At 36.7% G+C, this 18,301-nt stretch overlaps 1 protein-coding gene across 1 annotated transcript; it reads left to right on the plus strand.

Moving 5' to 3' along the window:
* The first annotated feature begins 25 nt into the window (after window positions 1-25).
* LOC141592368 (uncharacterized) lies at window positions 26-15,063 on the plus strand. The gene is made up of 13 exons (XM_074412997.1): window positions 26-479; window positions 562-711; window positions 800-970; window positions 1,060-1,203; window positions 4,696-4,801; window positions 4,906-5,054; window positions 6,610-6,735; window positions 7,451-7,594; window positions 8,729-8,816; window positions 11,400-11,773; window positions 12,010-12,333; window positions 12,841-13,071; window positions 14,762-15,063. The coding sequence occupies exons 1-13, from the start codon at window positions 228-230 to the stop codon at window positions 14,894-14,896; spliced, it is 2,394 nt and encodes a 797-aa protein (XP_074269098.1). The 5' UTR covers window positions 26-227; the 3' UTR covers window positions 14,897-15,063.
* The last annotated feature ends 3,238 nt before the right edge of the window (window positions 15,064-18,301 follow it).

Raw genomic sequence — 18,301 nt, forward strand, 5'->3', positions numbered from 1 at the left:
TGGTAAAATAGACGATGGAGAAAGTGCGGACGTAGGAGCAGGTAGTCTACTCATAAAAAAACAAAGACGTGTTGTATCCATGGCGTCCTCTTGTTTAACTTCCTCGCTCAACAAAACAAAACAAACATCCATTTTGATTCACTCATCAGACATCACACACACACACACACACACAGATTCACTCTCTAACAGTAACACCCATTTGTGTTTTTGTGAAGTGAATCAGCATGATGGATACAACAGCAGCGGCTTCCCAGTTCATCTGCTGTAAACCTCAACAACATCATCCTTCTTCTTTTCACATTCCTTGTAAATTAAATTTCCATCATTTCAGGAATTCAATCCCACCTTTTAATAGAACTAGTAGGAAAAATGTAGTGTATGCGGTTGCCACACCACCCAAAATCTCGGATTCTTCTTCTACTTCTCCCAAATTGAAGACGCCTGTCAATGGGAATTCCCCTCCGAGGATCTCAACGGTTTGTATATTATACTTTATGATTATTATCACTTGTATAATACTCGAGTTAATAATAATAATAATAATATGATGTTGTGCAGAGAGTTGGGGAAATGTCGCAGGAGATTAAGAGAGTAAGAGCCCAAATGGAGGAGAATGAAGACTTGGCTATCCTTATGCGTGGTTTACGCGGTCAGAATTTGTCTGATTCTCAGTTCGCTGCCGATGATGTCCAACTTCGCTTGGTTGAGGTCCAATCATTTTTCTATTTATTAATCTCTCACTTTGTAGGATGAACAATACATCAACATCAACATGTTAGTTTGTGTTTTGTTTTAGGTGGATGAAAGCAGCGAGTTTCTGCCATTGGTTTATGATCCTGCTATCATCTCTGCATATTGGGGCAAACGTCCTCGTGCTGTCGCTACTCGTATTATACAGTTGCTTTCTGTTGCTGGTGGATTTCTTTCTCATCTTGCTTGGGATGTCGCTAACAAAAAAGTCAAGGAGGTACCATTTACTTTACCACTTCCTTCCTACTATCTCCCTTCTCATTTATCTTAATCCCAAATATTACTTTCTGATTTCTTTTTAATCAGAATGAAGTTGCGCGAGCCATTGAATTAAGGGAAATCGTCACCTCCTTGGGACCTGCTTATATTAAACTAGGACAGGCACTAAGCATCAGACCTGATATACTCTCACCAACTGCAATGGTTGAACTCCAGAAGCTCTGTGACAAGGTAGTTTGCGTTGCTTTACTGTATTATTACTACTTTCTATAAGCTTTCACCATCTGCATCTTTCCTACTACTACTGCTTTCGTTTCCACTATCTTTATTGGTGACACCAATGTCCCCTATTCACCTATAAGTTTAGTATTTCCGCCTTTTTCTCACTTATCCATAATAACGACTCACCCGGAAATTTAACATTTAAATGGTGACACTTTCTTTGCCACTTTTTGTTCTACCGTACTATATCTCTCTGCTTGATGACAACATCAACAATAACAACAACATTACCTTACTGCCTCAATGGCTTCCGAAAATTACGAGGTAGTGGGGAGTTGAATGTACGCAGTCTTATCCTTGTGTTAGCAACACGAAAGGTTGTTTCCAAATGACCCAGCGTCGAGAACTACATTCAAGGACTGGTACTTCACAATTGCAACCACCTTAGCGAGTCATTCTCCTTTATTCCATGCTAATCCAGAACCAATGATTTATTATAATTAGGCTTTGACTCCCCTGGAAATGGACAATCTTTGACGAAGGCATCTGTTCCAATAAATGTTATTTATATTTATTTATTGTAACTTCTTTAATGTGAACAAATTATTTATACTTCAAAAAAATAATTAGCATTATATTTTTAGTTGGAGTTTTGTCTACTTATGGAAAGGAAAAAAAATGGTCTTTTTCGTGCACAAAATTATATCAAGAGTATAGAGGATGAAATATATGACTCTTTGTATGATTTTTTATCTCTTTGTTGAATTTTTTAAAATTACATTTATGTTAGTTGCTTAAAATTTACAACATATATGATTTAATAAATAGATTATAATTTATAACTACTGGAAGTAAGTGCGGGACACGTATCAGTAAGTAAACAATCACAGAATCACTAGTTTGACAACATGAGGCTGTGCAGCCAGAATAGATATGTGTCATTTTTGTTTCTCTTTTTGTGAACTGCTAATAGAGTCAGTTTTATGATCGATTCAGAACTTAGAAGATGTTTAACACTTACTTATTTTTTGACAATTTTACGGTAATACCGTCACTTTAAAGTAACCTTGAAAGTAACTATGTTTTAATTGAAAAATAACTTAAATATAATTTGGTTACTTTCAAAGTATATATAATGACTTACAAACTTACGAATTGAAGTTACTTTTCAGGTTTAACATAATTACTTATAAGGTCTTATACGAAGAGACGGTCTTACAATATAAGTTGTATTACATTTTTACTTATCCTGCTTGTCTCCCTAAGAATTCAGTTAACAATATAAATATAAAGGGTGAAGCATATATTGATCTTCCTTAGAGTTAACAATATAAAGACCTAACTCTGTAGCTTATTTTGTAGTACAAAATTTTACCCTCTATAACCCTTCACTTGAGCTTTTGACTCTTCAGGTAGAGGGATTTTTTTATCTGCTGGAGATGATGAAATGAAATCAATTTTTTACGTGTGCATGTCCGTCATTTTCATCCCTAAAACGATAATGTTTCATTATAGATCAGTTATTGCAAAAATAACATAAATCTTTTACTTGTGCACGTCCATTTTCATTAAAATACGTTTATTATAGACAAAGTATTGTAAAAAATAACGTAGATGGTTCAAGGGTGGGCTTTTAGAGATGGGCTTGTAAGGTTTATTGGTAGACTGTTATATTCAAGGATAAGTGGCCTTTTGACCATTTGAATTTCTATCCACCTGACAGACTATGTTTGAAAAACTAAGCGTCCATAGACGCCTGGTTTTCAATATCATTTTCAACCGTGATCGCTATATAGGTCATGTTGTCCTAATTTCAAGCATTGCGCCATATTTTTCGTTGATATTGCGGTCTTACTGACCTTTCAAAACCTATAAATCAGTCACAGTATGATCAACGCTATGCATTGATGTCACTGTTATGCACTCCCAGAGTTCCAGCAGTTATCATATATGTGATCTTTATCTTTAAGTCATAGTTATTTTCCTTCTTGGGTAATGTCTAGGGATGGCAATGGGTAGGGTTTGGGTAGGGTCCGCCTAGACCCGGACCCGGACCCGAGATTTTCCCTTTGGACCCGTACCCGACCCAGACGCGCAAGGGTGCGGGTCTAAAATTTGAGGACCCATACCCGGACCCTATGGGTAAGGGTAGGGTCTGGGTCTACCCGCGGGTCTGAGTTTCAGCCACTTTAGTAACAAGATTAACAGCTATGAGGTCTATAATATTAAAAAAAATTCATACTACTTTAACATTATGAGTTTATTAATATGCCGTTAATGGTGGGTGTCGGTCGCCGCCTATTAGAGAGGTGATTGCCAATCGCGTATCAGGTGGTGCTGGTTTTCTTGTGTCAGTGGTGGAGTGGTGGTATTGTCAGAAGAGTTTGGTTGGATTTTATCCCTTGAGGGAAGAGAAAGAAACTTTAGTTGGGTTTCTACGGTCTGCCAGTATGAATTCAGAAAAGTTGTGATTTTGATTTTTTTTTTTTTTTTTTTTAATAAAGGGTCTAAGGGTCGGGTATGGGTCTCATAACTTAGACCCGGACCCGGACCCGAAATATTTTCTTAAGACCCATACCCGACCCATACCCATTGGGTCTGAAAAAATGAGACCCATACCCAACCCATTAGGGTCCGACCCTCAGGGTCTGGGTCGGGTCCCCGACCCACTGCCATCCCTAGTAATGTCTATACCATTGCGTTGGTGATGATGTTTTCTACCTTGTGATTTTGTTTCTATAGGAGTGTACTCTTGTAATGGCTGAAGTTTTTACTTTCCTTTTTTTGTGTATGCTCGATCTAATGTGTCCCTAAGATTTTTCTTCTGGTTGCCTATAGGCTATAATGCAGCGATCGATGTTGATGATTGAGTTATATACGTATAACTTTGGTTATTACCAAAATGATGTGATTTACTAAAACTATGTTATCCATCTGGACATAATTAGTATTTAAATTGTTTGTTGCTATTGTAGGTACACTAAGGTCCTGTTCTTTTGGACTTAGTTTTGCTTAACTTAACTTATAGGAACTTAACTTTTCTGAACTGAACTTATAGAGCTGAACTTAACTTAACTTCACTTAATAGGAGCTGAACTTAACTTATACGAGCTTAACTTTTCTGAACTTAACTTAGTCTTGCTGAATTGAACTTAAAGGGGGCGACTTTAAGTCCAAAAGAACAGGGCCTAAATGAGGTGGTTGATGTAGAGGAAATCGTATTCGTTTTTCTTTAGAAAAAGATTTTAGATCACGGAATGCATTCAAAATCACCTATCTTGATGATTGCTTTCTTGCAAAAGTCTAATAATATTCATCGGGAATATTATAGGAGAGGGTGTTGGTTATTTGCTAATTGATATATTATTTTCAACTTTTGAGGATTGTTTTTAAAAGTCTTTGTGTCAAGAAGGTTTGTCTCAGCTTTCAAAGCTGCTATATGGATCTTTAGATGGTCCTCTTTATATGCTTCTGATGCTTTTCATCTAACAATGCTTAAAGGTGCCTTCATTTCCGGATGATGTTGCAATGGCTCTGCTCGAGGAGGAACTTGGGAAACCTTGGCAAGAAATTTATGATGAACTTTCACCTTCTCCCATTGCCGCTGGTAATTTCTGTACTAGTTGTTTGAATTATAAAAGCTATTTACACTTTGTGTACAGGTAGGAATCGGTGATAATATGTTTATCTGTCTGCAAACTGCTGTGCCAGCTTCCCTTGGACAGGTTTATAAAGGTCGGTTGAAAGAAAATGGGGATTTAGTTGCTGTCAAAGTGCAGAGGCCTTTTGTTCTGGAGACGGTTACAATTGATTTATTCATCATCAGAAACTTGGGACTAGTTCTTCGTAAGTTCCCTCAGGTGATCTCTCTGATACCCCTTCTAATACACAAGAACTGAGTTTCCTTGTGATTTCTGTGATACTTGAACTGTGAAAGAAGGACAGAGTACGGACTTTAATCCAATTGTCAAATAATGGGTTTACATTTTGATTTTCACACTCTTTTTGTCATGTTAATTTAGCATATCAGCCAACAGGTAACTTAATAATGCCAATGAGTAGTTTTTTTCCGGAAAACATTTGAGGATTCTTAGGTCTTTGATAAAAAAAACTATATTGCATAAAGATGTAAGCAAATCTTCATTCCTGTAGATTCTTGTATAAAACCTTCCAAATGTAAGCGTCTGTTGAGGACATGATCATGACCAGGTCCTTAGAGCTTTAGTAATGTTTTACCCTAAATTGGCCGTATAAGCAAGTGAATTTTTTTTCTAAGAAAGGATCCATCTGTTATAGGTGGATGTGCTTTGCACTTCTTTGTCTCTGCAGTGGTGAGTGGTTTTCCAAGTTTAGCCCTACTTTGAGGGGTTTCAACAGAACCCTCGCTCGCATAGAGAAGAAAAGGAAATAGCTTTAATCCAGTTTTCATTCAACACGCTCTTTTGAAAGTTAGATCATAATGGTTTACTCCCCATAATATCTTTCTTAGAAACCCATTGTTATTTTATTTTTGGATTGAGTGAGGCCTGATATCTGTCCTATGAATGAGTGAGGCCTGATATCTGTCCTAGCTTTAATGTCTGTGTTGTGCGCTCAGACTCGTGTACTCGTATCCGCCAAAATACGTATTGGAGTATCTGATACGGCTATTTTGTGCGAAATTTTCAATATTTTGGTCTAAAATGAAGTATCAAAGTGCCGTATCGTATCCGACGAAAGACGTATCGGATACGGAATACAGCAACTAAGTGAAGTATCGGAGTAACATAGCAACAGGTTCTCTATTGTCTACTTGCTATCCCTTCAGATCATGCTGATTGGTCTTCATGGCAAGTAATGGTTTTCTCCTGGCTGGGCACTGGAGCCTCGTTGTCCTTGTTTTTCAGTTTAGGTGAGAGGAAGGAGGGGGAATCGCTTTCCAACTATGGCACTAGAGATGGTCCCAGTATTTTTCAGGCATTCAGTTACTCTTTTTGGGCCAAAGCGTTGAGGATATTTGTATCCTCATTTTGAGAAGCTGGGCGCTGGTAGTTTGTAACTTAGAGGATGTCTAACTCTTGAGCATCTTCCTTTTAAACTTTCAGTCAAAATATGATAATTCTTCACATCGACCAGCTTGTCATTACGATTACAAGAGAGAGGACTAGAGGAGACTTGCAATCAACATATGGCTCAATAAATTGTTTTGATTGTTTGTTTTGTGTCAGTCCTATATTTTATGAGGCTATCATAAGAAGTTGACGACAAAATTATGACCAAGTGAGTGCTTATACTTATGTACGGCATGTCTGCATCACAATGTAGTTATGATAACTGAGATGCCGTCATGTGGAACCATGACCTCTTATGATGGTCTAGTAACCATGACAGGATGCTCTATGGTTTCTTCTAACATGTCAATACATTTTACTTCAGGTCTCTGTTGACGTGGTTGGTTTGGTCGATGAGTGGGCTGCTCGTTTCTTTGAAGAGCTTGATTATGTTAATGAAGGTGAAAATGGAACTCTGTTTGCTGAAATGATGAGAAAGGATCTTCCTCAGGTTATTCATCTATATTCCCTATTGATATTCGATCCCTTATTTATTCTTTCTGTATTAACTTCCGCACAGCTGCTACCTCTCTTGTCATATGCTTTGGCATAAGTCTTATATGAAACCTTTTTAGTGCACAAGTGCTACTTACCTATATGTTTCATGTAATACTTGTTTAATTTTATTGCTGATTGGGTTGGTCCACAGTAAGACTAAAACAGTCAAATTCAAGAATTTGTGTGTAAGATATCAATTTGCACCTACAAAACCTTAACGCATAACTTAATGAGGCCTTTATTCCTTGTAATATTTTGTTTCTTTCTTGTGAGTATTGACATAAAAGAAAACTCCAAAAGAGTCACCCAAGATGAGATGGAGAGACTAGGGTAAAACACTAAAACCCTTATGGGGTGACAAATGACTTGGAATATGGAAAAACTTACTATCCTGTGGTTAGTTATGAGTAACCTTTATGGTCGTCTTTATTGATGTGTGAGACTATTACTTTTCCTTTTAGCGACTATGTTCTCTTGACAATTATCAAGATCTCTATCTGGAATGCTCGTCTTTATTAATGTCTGAGACAATTACTTTTCCTTTCCTTTTGGAAGGAAGGGAAGCATTCCAATCATTGAAAAGCTTTCAAACATTCCATTTAGTTCATTTTTTTATGGGAGTAATTTTCTATTCCTTTGGGCCAAAATTTTATTGGTGGCACTTTCAGGTGGTTGTACCAAAAACGTACCAGAAGTATACTTCAAGAAAGGTTCTTACAACCCAGTGGATTGATGGTGAGAAACTATCACAAAGCACAGAAAGTGATGTTGGTGAACTGGTTAATGTTGGCGTTATATGCTACCTGAAACAGGTATAACGAGTCTTCGTTTACCATATTACATATTAATATTAATCTGATTAATTTCCATGATCATTTTTTATCTCTCATGTCAACATGTTATCCATAGTTTGTCTTATGATATCCATTACTGTCTTGTGCTCTTCTGCCATTTTCTTTTGCATGTTTCTTTTGACAACCGTAGCTAGTTACAAACTAATTATACGTGTTTTAATTTGCCTATGACATCTTCAGGCACCTTTTGGGTGTGGAAACTGGAAATAGTTTAATGTATGTATGAGACTTGGTAAAAATTAATTCAAGATATTATGCAGTCTGAGTTTCAAGAAAGGGTGTAATTCTAGTTAGCTGAAAAGGGCCTTACAAGTCAGAAGAATGTAGGCAGTAGGCAGGCAAGTTCTGTGTTCTGATGCATATATGAGAACATAGCATACTGAACTCATTTTCTTAACTTTATTTTGAAAATTTCTTTTATTGGTTTCCGCGTGTGCCTTTCTCATGACTTGTATAACTCATCTACAATTCACTTAAACTTGGTAGCCCATTTCCATCATGGGCAAGAACTAGTTACCATGGTCTCTTGTAGGCTATGTGCTAGATAGCCTCATAAACCGACACAAAGCTCTCCCACGGCACTTCAACTTCAATTCTACATGCACCCTACGATATGTACAAGGAGATTACTTGTCTAACCATCCTAAGACTGTTCTCTACAAGCACCTTAATTTGTGGAGTTCTTAGCATATAAGCTTTAGGAGTTTATCGTACAGACTACGTTAATTGTGGAGTTCTTAGCATTTTAGATTCTATAGAAAACACTTTTTTAATGAATTGTACTATCTCTACTGTTAAGGATCATCTTAGCATGAAAACTGTTAAGTTGCTATACTTGTACACTTACAAAAGGATACTTGACGCATTTTTTAAGTGCGGGTAATGGAAGTGGTTCATCACGTTGAAACAATACAAATTTTTTTGTGACCATTTTTTTGTTCTTTATTTTTTTGGGGGCATGAAGGGAGTAATATCGAGTTATTTATTTTGTTTTGTTGTTCTTGACATTTGCCTTGTATGCATGTAGGCAACTGTGCTTCTAGAGTAAAACTTATAAATAGTATATTAATTTTATTATTGAATTATATGCAGTTGCTTGATACCGGTTTTTTCCATGCTGATCCGCACCCTGGGAATATGATTCGAACTCCTGACGGGAAATTGGCGATACTTGATTTTGGTAATAGCTATTCCTGGCTCTTGCCATTTAAAATGCATATTTCAATTCTCTGTGCATTATGTGGCCTGTTGTTAAGACTTGTACTCTTTGAGGAACACAATGTCTTATACTCTTATTGCTTTGCAGCCTTATTGACGATAACTTTTGTGTTCAAGAGTACAATGACTAATAGGGATTTAACATTTGCCGCTAGGGAGTACCTGAACTTGTCCTTTGTTTATAAGTGAAATATGACCATTTCTTTTATGATGATGTGTCCTTTTGTGGCTTAATTCTTTTCTGTCTGTTTGAAAGAGTCATAAGGACTATTTTCTTCTACGTCTCCTGCAAAGCTATTGACTTTCGCAGCATTTTTTATTTGTTATGTAAAGATTCCTCCAATAAGCAGGCTTCCTAAAATGCCCTTGTAAATGGATAGTGTAGTTCTATTATTAGAGTGAATTTGATCAGATTTTCGTTTGTGCCATTGTTCTGTAAGCCTGCATGCAACTTGAATATTTGATGTTGACATTACGGAAGGGAGCTTTTCTCCAGCTACGTGTGCTAACTGTTAAAATTTGGATTGGCTATTAGCTTATCTCCTGAATACTCAAGCAACAAAGAAAATTAATTTTGATGCTATGCTGCATCTCTCTTATTGAGCATGACTGGTTCATTTGACTGAAGAAAGCATTTTGATTTACTATCTTTTATAACGGGACACTGTTGAAACTGCGAATATTATATTTTGTGTTCCTCTGCCGACAAAGTTACGGACATGCTGTTCTATAGAGACGTCGTATAGTGTTCTGATGAAGTTAGATGTCGAGTTTTGTGTGCAAAAAAGTAATTACTCCCACTATCCCGGCACATATTCCATTTTTTCATCATTGCCAATGGTTTACGTTTCTGTATTTAGGCATGTATTGTGTGGTGGAGAATGAAAGTGAGACTAACCCATTTGCACGTTCGTACATAAGAAACCGATTCAAAAGCAAAAGTAAACTATATGAGGGGACTGAGGGAGTATACGCGAAAAGAAAAGTATGCTAGAAAAAGTAGAGGATAACCAGTTAGGTGTTTGTGAAAGAAATGCAGAAGCAACCATTGCCATTATTATCACTCCTCAGGCCTCAACTAGCCCTCACAACCACCTTGACTCTACCCGAAACAGCCACCCATCCAACCTATCTCTCCTTCGTCGTCGCTCACGCTTCCCCCAATCACCGTCCGAACCAGACCACCGTCGTACTTCTATAGTTCTATCGTACTCTGATGCTCGCGGCCACAATTAAAGTCGCTATTCATGGAAAGGAATAAAAGGATTACTACTCGCTACCCGCTAAATCGTAATCGTAATAAAAGTGCTGATGTAAATAGGGGTTTCAGGATTCATTTTCGTTATTAGTGGGGATTGATTTATTTGAAGGATGTCAACAATTGTTTCGATTTTCAAAGTCATTTATATGTACTGCTGCTTTCATTTCTAATTTCGTGGGTGGTAAGGTGTGTCGCTGTGAGTGGGATAGTGGTGTCCGTGGACCGTGGTGGCTGCGAGAATGAGTGAGGTGGTTGAGCGCTGGTTAGCGAGGGGCATGATTATTGGACAAATAAGGCGTTGGTTGAGCGACGGCGAAGAGAGATGAGCCCAAGGTGGCGGTGTAGGCAGCCCTTGTGAGATGGTGAGACCGTGAGAGAGGATAGAAGTTTAGAGAGAGATGGTACGAAAAGTAAAGGGGTAAAAATTGAAAATTCCATACCTGATTAAGTAAAAAGCGTCCATGAAACAGCAATACCCTTTTTTTTGTGAGATCAGGAGAAGCCCTGTAGAACAACTAAAACTCTGTTTTAGGTTTTTAGTTTAACTGTAATTGAAGAAACCTGACTAGACCTGCACGATAAAATCGGAAAAGAATATTGCCGAAACCTTTTTTGTAGGTACCTCTTTCTGCACTCTCTCTCAAACTGATTATCCTTCCCTTTGTAGAGTTAGGTCCTTATAATGGCTATTCATTGGCGCTCTTGAAAACTTCATGCTTTATGAAACAACTGGACTTCCAAATGTAGCTGCAAAAACGAAATAAATGATAATATGAGACGATAGCCAGATAGCTAATGTTAGTTTTAGATATTGGATTATTTCATCTACAGGAAAGTTTCCGATCTCCTGTAATCAAGTGTCTGGGTGTTGGACCACTATCAGACCTAGAATGTTTTTTTATTGAGAGGAAAGCGTCCCTAAATTTGCGTCCAGATATTCCTTCACGAGGAATCTCGCCTAAAATCTCTATTGCTGTAATCGCGATTCACTATGATCTGATGGTTTGTGTCCTTTATGTATGCTACAGTCCTACCCCCTAAAATACTCGTGTCCACATGAGCGTTTGAATACCAAGTAACCAGCCTCTATTTATAGTCATCCATAAGCAAATCGCCTTTTAAAAAAACATTGTTGTTGATGCTAGTGTCCACTAATGATATCTCTGTTGGTTGGCAACTTGGCATTGTTTGATCATGTTTTTTTATTGCGTGAGAAAAAGATTGTGCTACGTGTTTTATACTCTTGATTATTAAACGTCTTATGATATAACACTGTTGCACCAGGATTGGTCACGAAACTAACTGATGATCAAAAATATGGGATGATTGAAGCAATTGCTCATCTGATTCATCGAGATTATGATGCAATAGTCAAGGATTTTGTCAAGTTGGGTTTCATACCAGAGGGCGTTAATTTGGATCCCATTTTGCCAGTTCTAGCAAAAGTTTTTGACCAAGCACTTGAAGGAGGTGGGGCAAAAAACATCAACTTTCAAGAACTTGCGTCAGATTTGGCACAAATAACATTTGACTATCCCTTCAAAATACCCCCTTATTTTGCTCTGATAATTCGAGCAATCGGGGTTTTAGAAGGCATTGCGTTGGTTGGAGATCCCGACTTTGCTATTGTGGACGAAGCCTACCCATATATTGCACAGGTATGCATATGATACTTTTGGAAACCTGATAGCTGTTTGCGGCTTTGCGCTGTTGTGCAAGCTCTGCAACAAGGCTGCATTCGATATTTATTTTGAATTTTTATCCAGTAGTATTGCTGCCCTTTTTGCTCTCCCTCTCCAAGTGAGGGTTTTCTTCTTGCCCTTTATTCCCTTTTCCCCTGCTGTAGTTTTGCTTTGAAATTTAACTTTTGCTTCCCTGTATTTCAATTTCTCAGAGGCTCTTGACTGACGAATCTCCACGTTTAAGGACCGCTCTTCGCTACACCATATATGGAAAATCAGGGGTTTTTGATGCTGAGAGGTTTATTGATGTCATGCAAGCTTTTGAGAATTTTATTACTGCTGCCAAAAGCGGAGGCGGAGAGAATTTGAATGGTAGAATGGCTGAGCTTGGCATTCTTCAAAGCCAAAAGAGCAATGACTTTCCTATTATTTCTTCTAATATATCAAGGTCTGAGCAGCAAGTTCAGACACGAGCAGCTTTATCGTTCCTTTTATCTGACAAGGGAAATTTTTTCCGTGAATTTCTTTTGGACGAGGTAAAATTTCAGCTTCATAATTCATCTCGGTTATTTTTATGACTATATTTGTCTTCAAATAAATTGCTCTTCTATCCAAAATTCTCCTCATTCTTCGATGGTTATGGCTTTTGCTGTTGCTGTGAGATGATATGGGTTATGTCAGTTCTGTGTGAACTTTGGCTCTTGGATGTGTAAAAACTCAGCTTTTAAATTATTGCTGATATTGTGCGGAGAGATTTAAATTGTTGTATTGTATATGCATTATGGCTCTGATATTTTGGGATTAAGGCTCTGATGTTGTTGTTGTTGTATATGCATTATGCAGTATGCTTGTGTGTTTTAGGAATATCTTGCCATTTTAACTATTAAAGGTTAAATGGTAAATAGACATGTGTATGTATGTAGCCTGATTACAGACATATAGATGTGACTTATTTCGTAGGTTATACTTGATGTGAATTTTGAACTGTGTCTAGCCTGTATGCTTGTGTAATATTTGCTTATTTTGTTGTGGCTTCTACCCAGATCGTGAAAGGTATAGATGCTGTAACAAGGGAGCAGTTGGTAAAAGTGATGGCTGTCCTTGGGATAGGAAATGGTGCACCAATAATGGGCCTAGTTCCTGCCTTTGGGCCCATAAGGCCCACAGCGTTTCTACCTTCTGTCACCGAGGAAGACAAAGTTATTCTTAACAATGTGCAACAAATAGCTGAGTTTCTTACGGCGGGAAGTTCGATATCACGAAAGCCAAATGAGGTATGAATATTTGCTTCGTGTAAGGGTTTAACTGAACCATACACTCATGTTTTTTCTCGGTGCATGAAGGTCTTATCTATTCCGCTTACTTCCATATTGATTTTGTTAACTGAGTTTAAATTAGAGCATATAGAACATATCATCCATTCAATCGAGTTATAGTGAAACTCTGAAATGCAGACACAAAATATGAAACCCAATAAGAGTGAAACCTAGTCTTTTTTTCAGCCGTTCACACCTCAGCAGTAAATTGTCCTCTATGCTAATAAACCCTATTATCACTTTTTTGTCTATGATCCACATATTTTGCTGCATGTGGATCAATATATACGGCAAAAAGGTTTGTTTAATTACATTCTCCAGTCCTTTGTTATTTTTTTTACTGATCCTGTGGTGAAGAATTTAATTTTAGAGTGGGTGTTGTTAGTCATTAATATGCCCTTTTTTTGCTAAGATAAAAAACTTCCGTAACAAATTCTATCCCTTTACCTCTTTAGAGACTAGAATGTTTTGCTCTTCATTTTAGCTTAGAGGAGAAGCTTTCAGTCATATATGTCTACTTTAAAGGTCTGGTCCTGGTCAAGAATTTTACGCAGACAAATTTTACTAGCTTTCATCCCCAATGTTTGTGTTCTAACTATTGGTGGTAAAAAAGTGTTCCGCTTTGGAGTTTTGGTCACTCTCCCATCCGTAGGGATGTTATTAGATTGATCTTATTTTATATGATTAACCTAGTTTATTTTCCTTGTAAAAAAAATGGAGTTATATTAGATTGTTGTTTTGCGAAGAAGTCTAAGCATCGGTTTAAATATCGGTATATGACATAGAATTATGATTGAATTATCAAGGTTGTTAAGGTTAGACTACATTTGAAGTTAGTATTGGCCGCATTATAGAGAAACGACCAAGATCAGGCCGCACTGATTGATTCCGTGGCAAGTGTCAGACCGAGATATAATACCAGGGTCTTAAGAAACGTTTTTGGAAGAAAAAAAGATTGTTGAAGTAACTTGGTTGGTAGAGAAACAATTCAAAATCTAGAAATACTTTATTTTGTAATTTTTTCGTTTCTTCCATAAACTGCCATGAATCAGGATTATTGGTAATAAAGGGTCAGCTGTTACTTTTACATTGTTTTGGATTGTTGGTAATCAGCGATAGCCGATAGAACATGAAAAATGCTTTGATTTCAATTTTCATATTTAAGTGCGAGAAATTGCAGAATTAGGCCTCGTTTGGTTGCCCTTTCAATTCATAGGAAAATAAAAATCCCATGAATTGTAAAAAGTGGTGTGTGTTTGGTTGCCAATTTTTTGGCAAAATGTAGGCATTCAATTTTCCAAGGAGTTTTGAATGCCTACATAATGGTGGAATTGAATGACCTAGCCCCCCCTAGGTAGTTCACAACTCCTGTGGAATTTAATTCCCGCATGCGCAACCAAACGACTTTTCCGAATTCATGTGAATTCGTATACAGGAAAATAATTCACATGAATTGGATATTCCGGTGTCGATTAAATTCCTAGATGAACCAAACGAGGCCTTAGTCTCCTCCTAATTCTGGAAGTTGAATGTTACTTGAAAATAAATCCACGTTTTATTTATATTCTTTACATTTGTGGACTGTGGTAGCTTAGTCTAAAGGCAAATAAGAGAAATAGTTTCACACCTTGTTTTTGGACATTGTCAGGCCATTGACATAGCTCGAGTAACAAGAGATCTTCTTCCATTGTTGCCTGGCATTTCGGTGACTGTATTGCCTGATATACTTGGCCGGTTAAGCTCAAGAGTGATGGCACGTTTGGTTCGAGATATAATGCTGTAAGTCTGTAACTATAAGTCGCTCTGTATAGTCTATTAGTCTCGTCTCATACATGGTTATAGTTATTTGAAGCTGCTTTCAACAAGTGTATAGTCTCACTCTGTTATTCTCATGTGAACAAATGCCAATTATATATAGAAACTTATACAAGAGAATTTCATTGATTAGAACCATGGATTTATATTATTTCAATCCATTCACATAAAAGGAAGTGTTATTAAATCTTGGTTTTCACAAGTATAGTAGTACTGAATTTCACTGGGCTGGTATGGATTGCAGAGGTAACTTTAAACATACCAGGGAAGCCCGAAAAGTTTGTGCATCACAAGTATTCGGTACTGTGCTATGAACTTACTCGTCTCAATAATTTATACGGAATTACTTTTTTCACATACGGATTTTACTTTTTCACATACATTTTTTCATTAATTTTCAATCTAATACCCTTCATACCCAAAACCTAGGCAAAAAAGGACTCGAACAATGGATCCTAAATTTCCATTTAATGAAATAATTTATTTATTTATCAATTATTAATTTTGTTGTATGAGTTTTATCTAAATCATTTTTTATTTGTTTATTAAATGATAAATTAGGGTTGTTCAATTTTATCTAATCAATCGAATTAGCGTTGGCGGTAGTGGTAGTTTATGGTGGCTGGCACAATCCGTGCATTTCTTGATTAAATTCCAAGCCCTGATTGAATATTTGAATTGAGCAGCAAGAAGCCAATAATCATTAAAGGAATATTGATGTATTTCGTTTTACGAGCAACAGAACCCAGCACTCATGCATAAAGAATCATAAATGGTTGTCAAAATAGAATTGTCTGGCACAAAGGTTGTACATGGTGGGTAATCTGACCAATGGTTTTGAAAATAGCTTTGCTGACAGGGACGCTGGACCACGTAGGGTATGTCGAACGGTGGGGTAGAGTGTAGGGAGGAAGGAGGGTAGGCCGGCGGGTGGGAAGGGAAGAAGTGGATAATTGGTTTTGGGTAAAGATAAGAAAAAATGACAAAGGTAAAATTGTAAAATATATATATGAAAGTAAAATTCGTATGTGAAAAAGCACAACCCAGTTCAGATTTATGAGTCGGACAATCGGCATGGTAATTCCAGCTCCCCCTACTTTCCAAAATTGATCCAATACCAACCCCTTGAGCTTACTTGCACACACTCGTAAGTCCTGACCATGCAGTCTGGTTTCCCTTGTATTATCCCTTCTTTTATCCACCGTCATAAGTATTAGAAGGTTGGTAGAATATCTAGTGTTTTTCGCGGTTCGAGCGCGGATGAATCAAAGCTAGGGGCTTGGTAACCAATGTTCACAGCTATGGGAAGAGTCAAGGGTGAGAACACCTAAGAGAGGAAGAGGGTGAATTAAGTGTGTATTTAAAAATTTAAACGAAATGAAAGCTTCTTTAAATCTTTTAGACACTTTAGACAACACTTAGATAAAAAGAGAGGTTGATACTTAGAACTATTAAGTTAAAAGTATACAACGACAATTCAGGAAGTAGAAGTGAGCGTATTCAAAAGTTGGTTCTGTAAATAAATCGAGAGTTAAAGTGCAACGGAAATAACATGTAAATAGACAAAACGCAACGGTGTTTTTAAAACTGTCTGATGCTTAAAGCTATTCTGCAATAAGACTTTGATTGCTTAGAACAACTTGATCCTAAGACTTTCTATTTGCTTAAAGCTACTCTGCTCCAAGACTTCTGCTTTGGGCTACTCCGTCAAAAGTTTCTGATGCTTAAAACTACTCCGCAATAAGACTTAGATTGCTTAGAACAATTATATCCTCAGACTTTGGTTTTGTTCTATCTCTGTTTGTTACAAGACTCACAAATTTCATATATGTTCACACCTTGAACAGAAGAGATAACGTTTAAGTACTAACAGGAGATCATCAAACAAGATTAATGTCTAAGTGCAACATACTAACTCTTTTAAAGATTTGACAAATGATTTTGTAAAACGTTTTAAGTTATGAAATGAGAAAACGGTACAATATTTTTTTTGGCAGTAGGAAAGAAAAGTTCCATCGTTCATATCGGACTCTCAGAGTCGGACTTTATTACTACGGACTTTATTATTACATTATTCGAATAAGAAACTAAACTAAGGAGGGGGGTGATAAACAAAGTAGGCTTCTTTAGGGGACGATCGGAGTTGGTCAATTGGGCAAACATTTCTTTCCTCTTCCTTATCAACTGAGCTTCAGAGGAGTACCTGCAACAAGACATACTTGCGCCACGAGTACGTAGAAGTTTATGGGTGAGAGATCTACTTGCAGAGAAAGTAGATAAATTATGTCTTGAAGATTCATCCCCTTGGCTAAATGTCTTCCTGGAAGTGAGAATTCTCCTTTTGATTTTCCCATACCGTATAGGAGAGTTCCTGCAAAGTTTAGACGTCCTAGGGGCAGACGATAATTTGTTAAACGGTGAAGAATACATCTTACCCTTCTTTGGACAAGCTAAAAATAGGAAAGGCGGGTGAGTATTCGAAACATAAGGAACTTGAGTACAGACAGAAGTGGTGCCATCTATTTTAGAAGAGAGTGATAAACTAGGATTATGAGAAATGACGGTGTTTGGTAGTTGGAGGATTTGAGTATCAGTAGTATTGAAACTGTCACATATGTCACGTGACACTATGACATTAACCCATTTAACCAAATTAAGACTAAAAGAAGAAAGAAATATTTGCAATAAGAGAGTAGCATGACATGACCCATTCAGTCCTAATTTTTGCTCCTTAACATCTACATTTAATTTTTACCATATTTGCATTTATATATATTTTTTTTTTGGGGGTAATATTTTCTTTTATATTTACACTTCTCATCATACGTATATATTTTTTTTAAAAGAAATACTCATCATTATATTATATACCCTTGAATGTAGACATGTCAAATGGGTCGGGCAGGTCATGTCATACGGGTCGGGTCATAATAACGGTTAGGTAGACTACGGGCCAGGTTAGAGTCAAAATACGGGTCAAAAATAGTTTCTAACGCCTTTTTTCTACCATTTTTTAAATCAAAAAAATACATTTATAGAAAATAAAACATATTCAATATTAATATTTTAAGCATATTAAATGATTACATTAATTATATTATCACAGTTATAGAAATTAAGTTATTTTAATATTAAAGGTTACAAAAATTATATAATATTGATTTTTTAATTAGTTTTGTAATTTATACTTTATAGTACAAAAACTAATTATTTTTAATTATTATTTCAAATGTAATATATATTAATAGTTTAATAAAATTCTTGATTTATCTTTAACCCAATGGGTCGGGTTCGACCTAAACTAACGAATCATTTTGGGTTCGGGTCTAGATTTTCCAATTCTTGATCCTGGAAAAAAACGGGCCAGGGTCGG

Source organism: Silene latifolia, chromosome 7, assembly GCF_048544455.1.
Source record: "Silene latifolia isolate original U9 population chromosome 7, ASM4854445v1, whole genome shotgun sequence".
Lineage (NCBI taxonomy): Eukaryota > Viridiplantae > Streptophyta > Magnoliopsida > Caryophyllales > Caryophyllaceae > Silene > Silene latifolia.

Coding starts and splice junctions, on each gene's coding strand:
- LOC141592368 (XM_074412997.1), top strand. CDS start 228: ATGATGGATACAACAGCAGCGGCTTCCCAGTTCATCTGCTGTAAACCT. Junction 712..799: donor TCCAACTTCGCTTGGTTGAG/GTCCAATCATTT, acceptor GTTTTGTTTTAG/GTGGATGAAAGCAGCGAGTT. Junction 4,802..4,905: donor ACCTTCTCCCATTGCCGCTG/GTAATTTCTGTA, acceptor CTGCTGTGCCAG/CTTCCCTTGGACAGGTTTAT.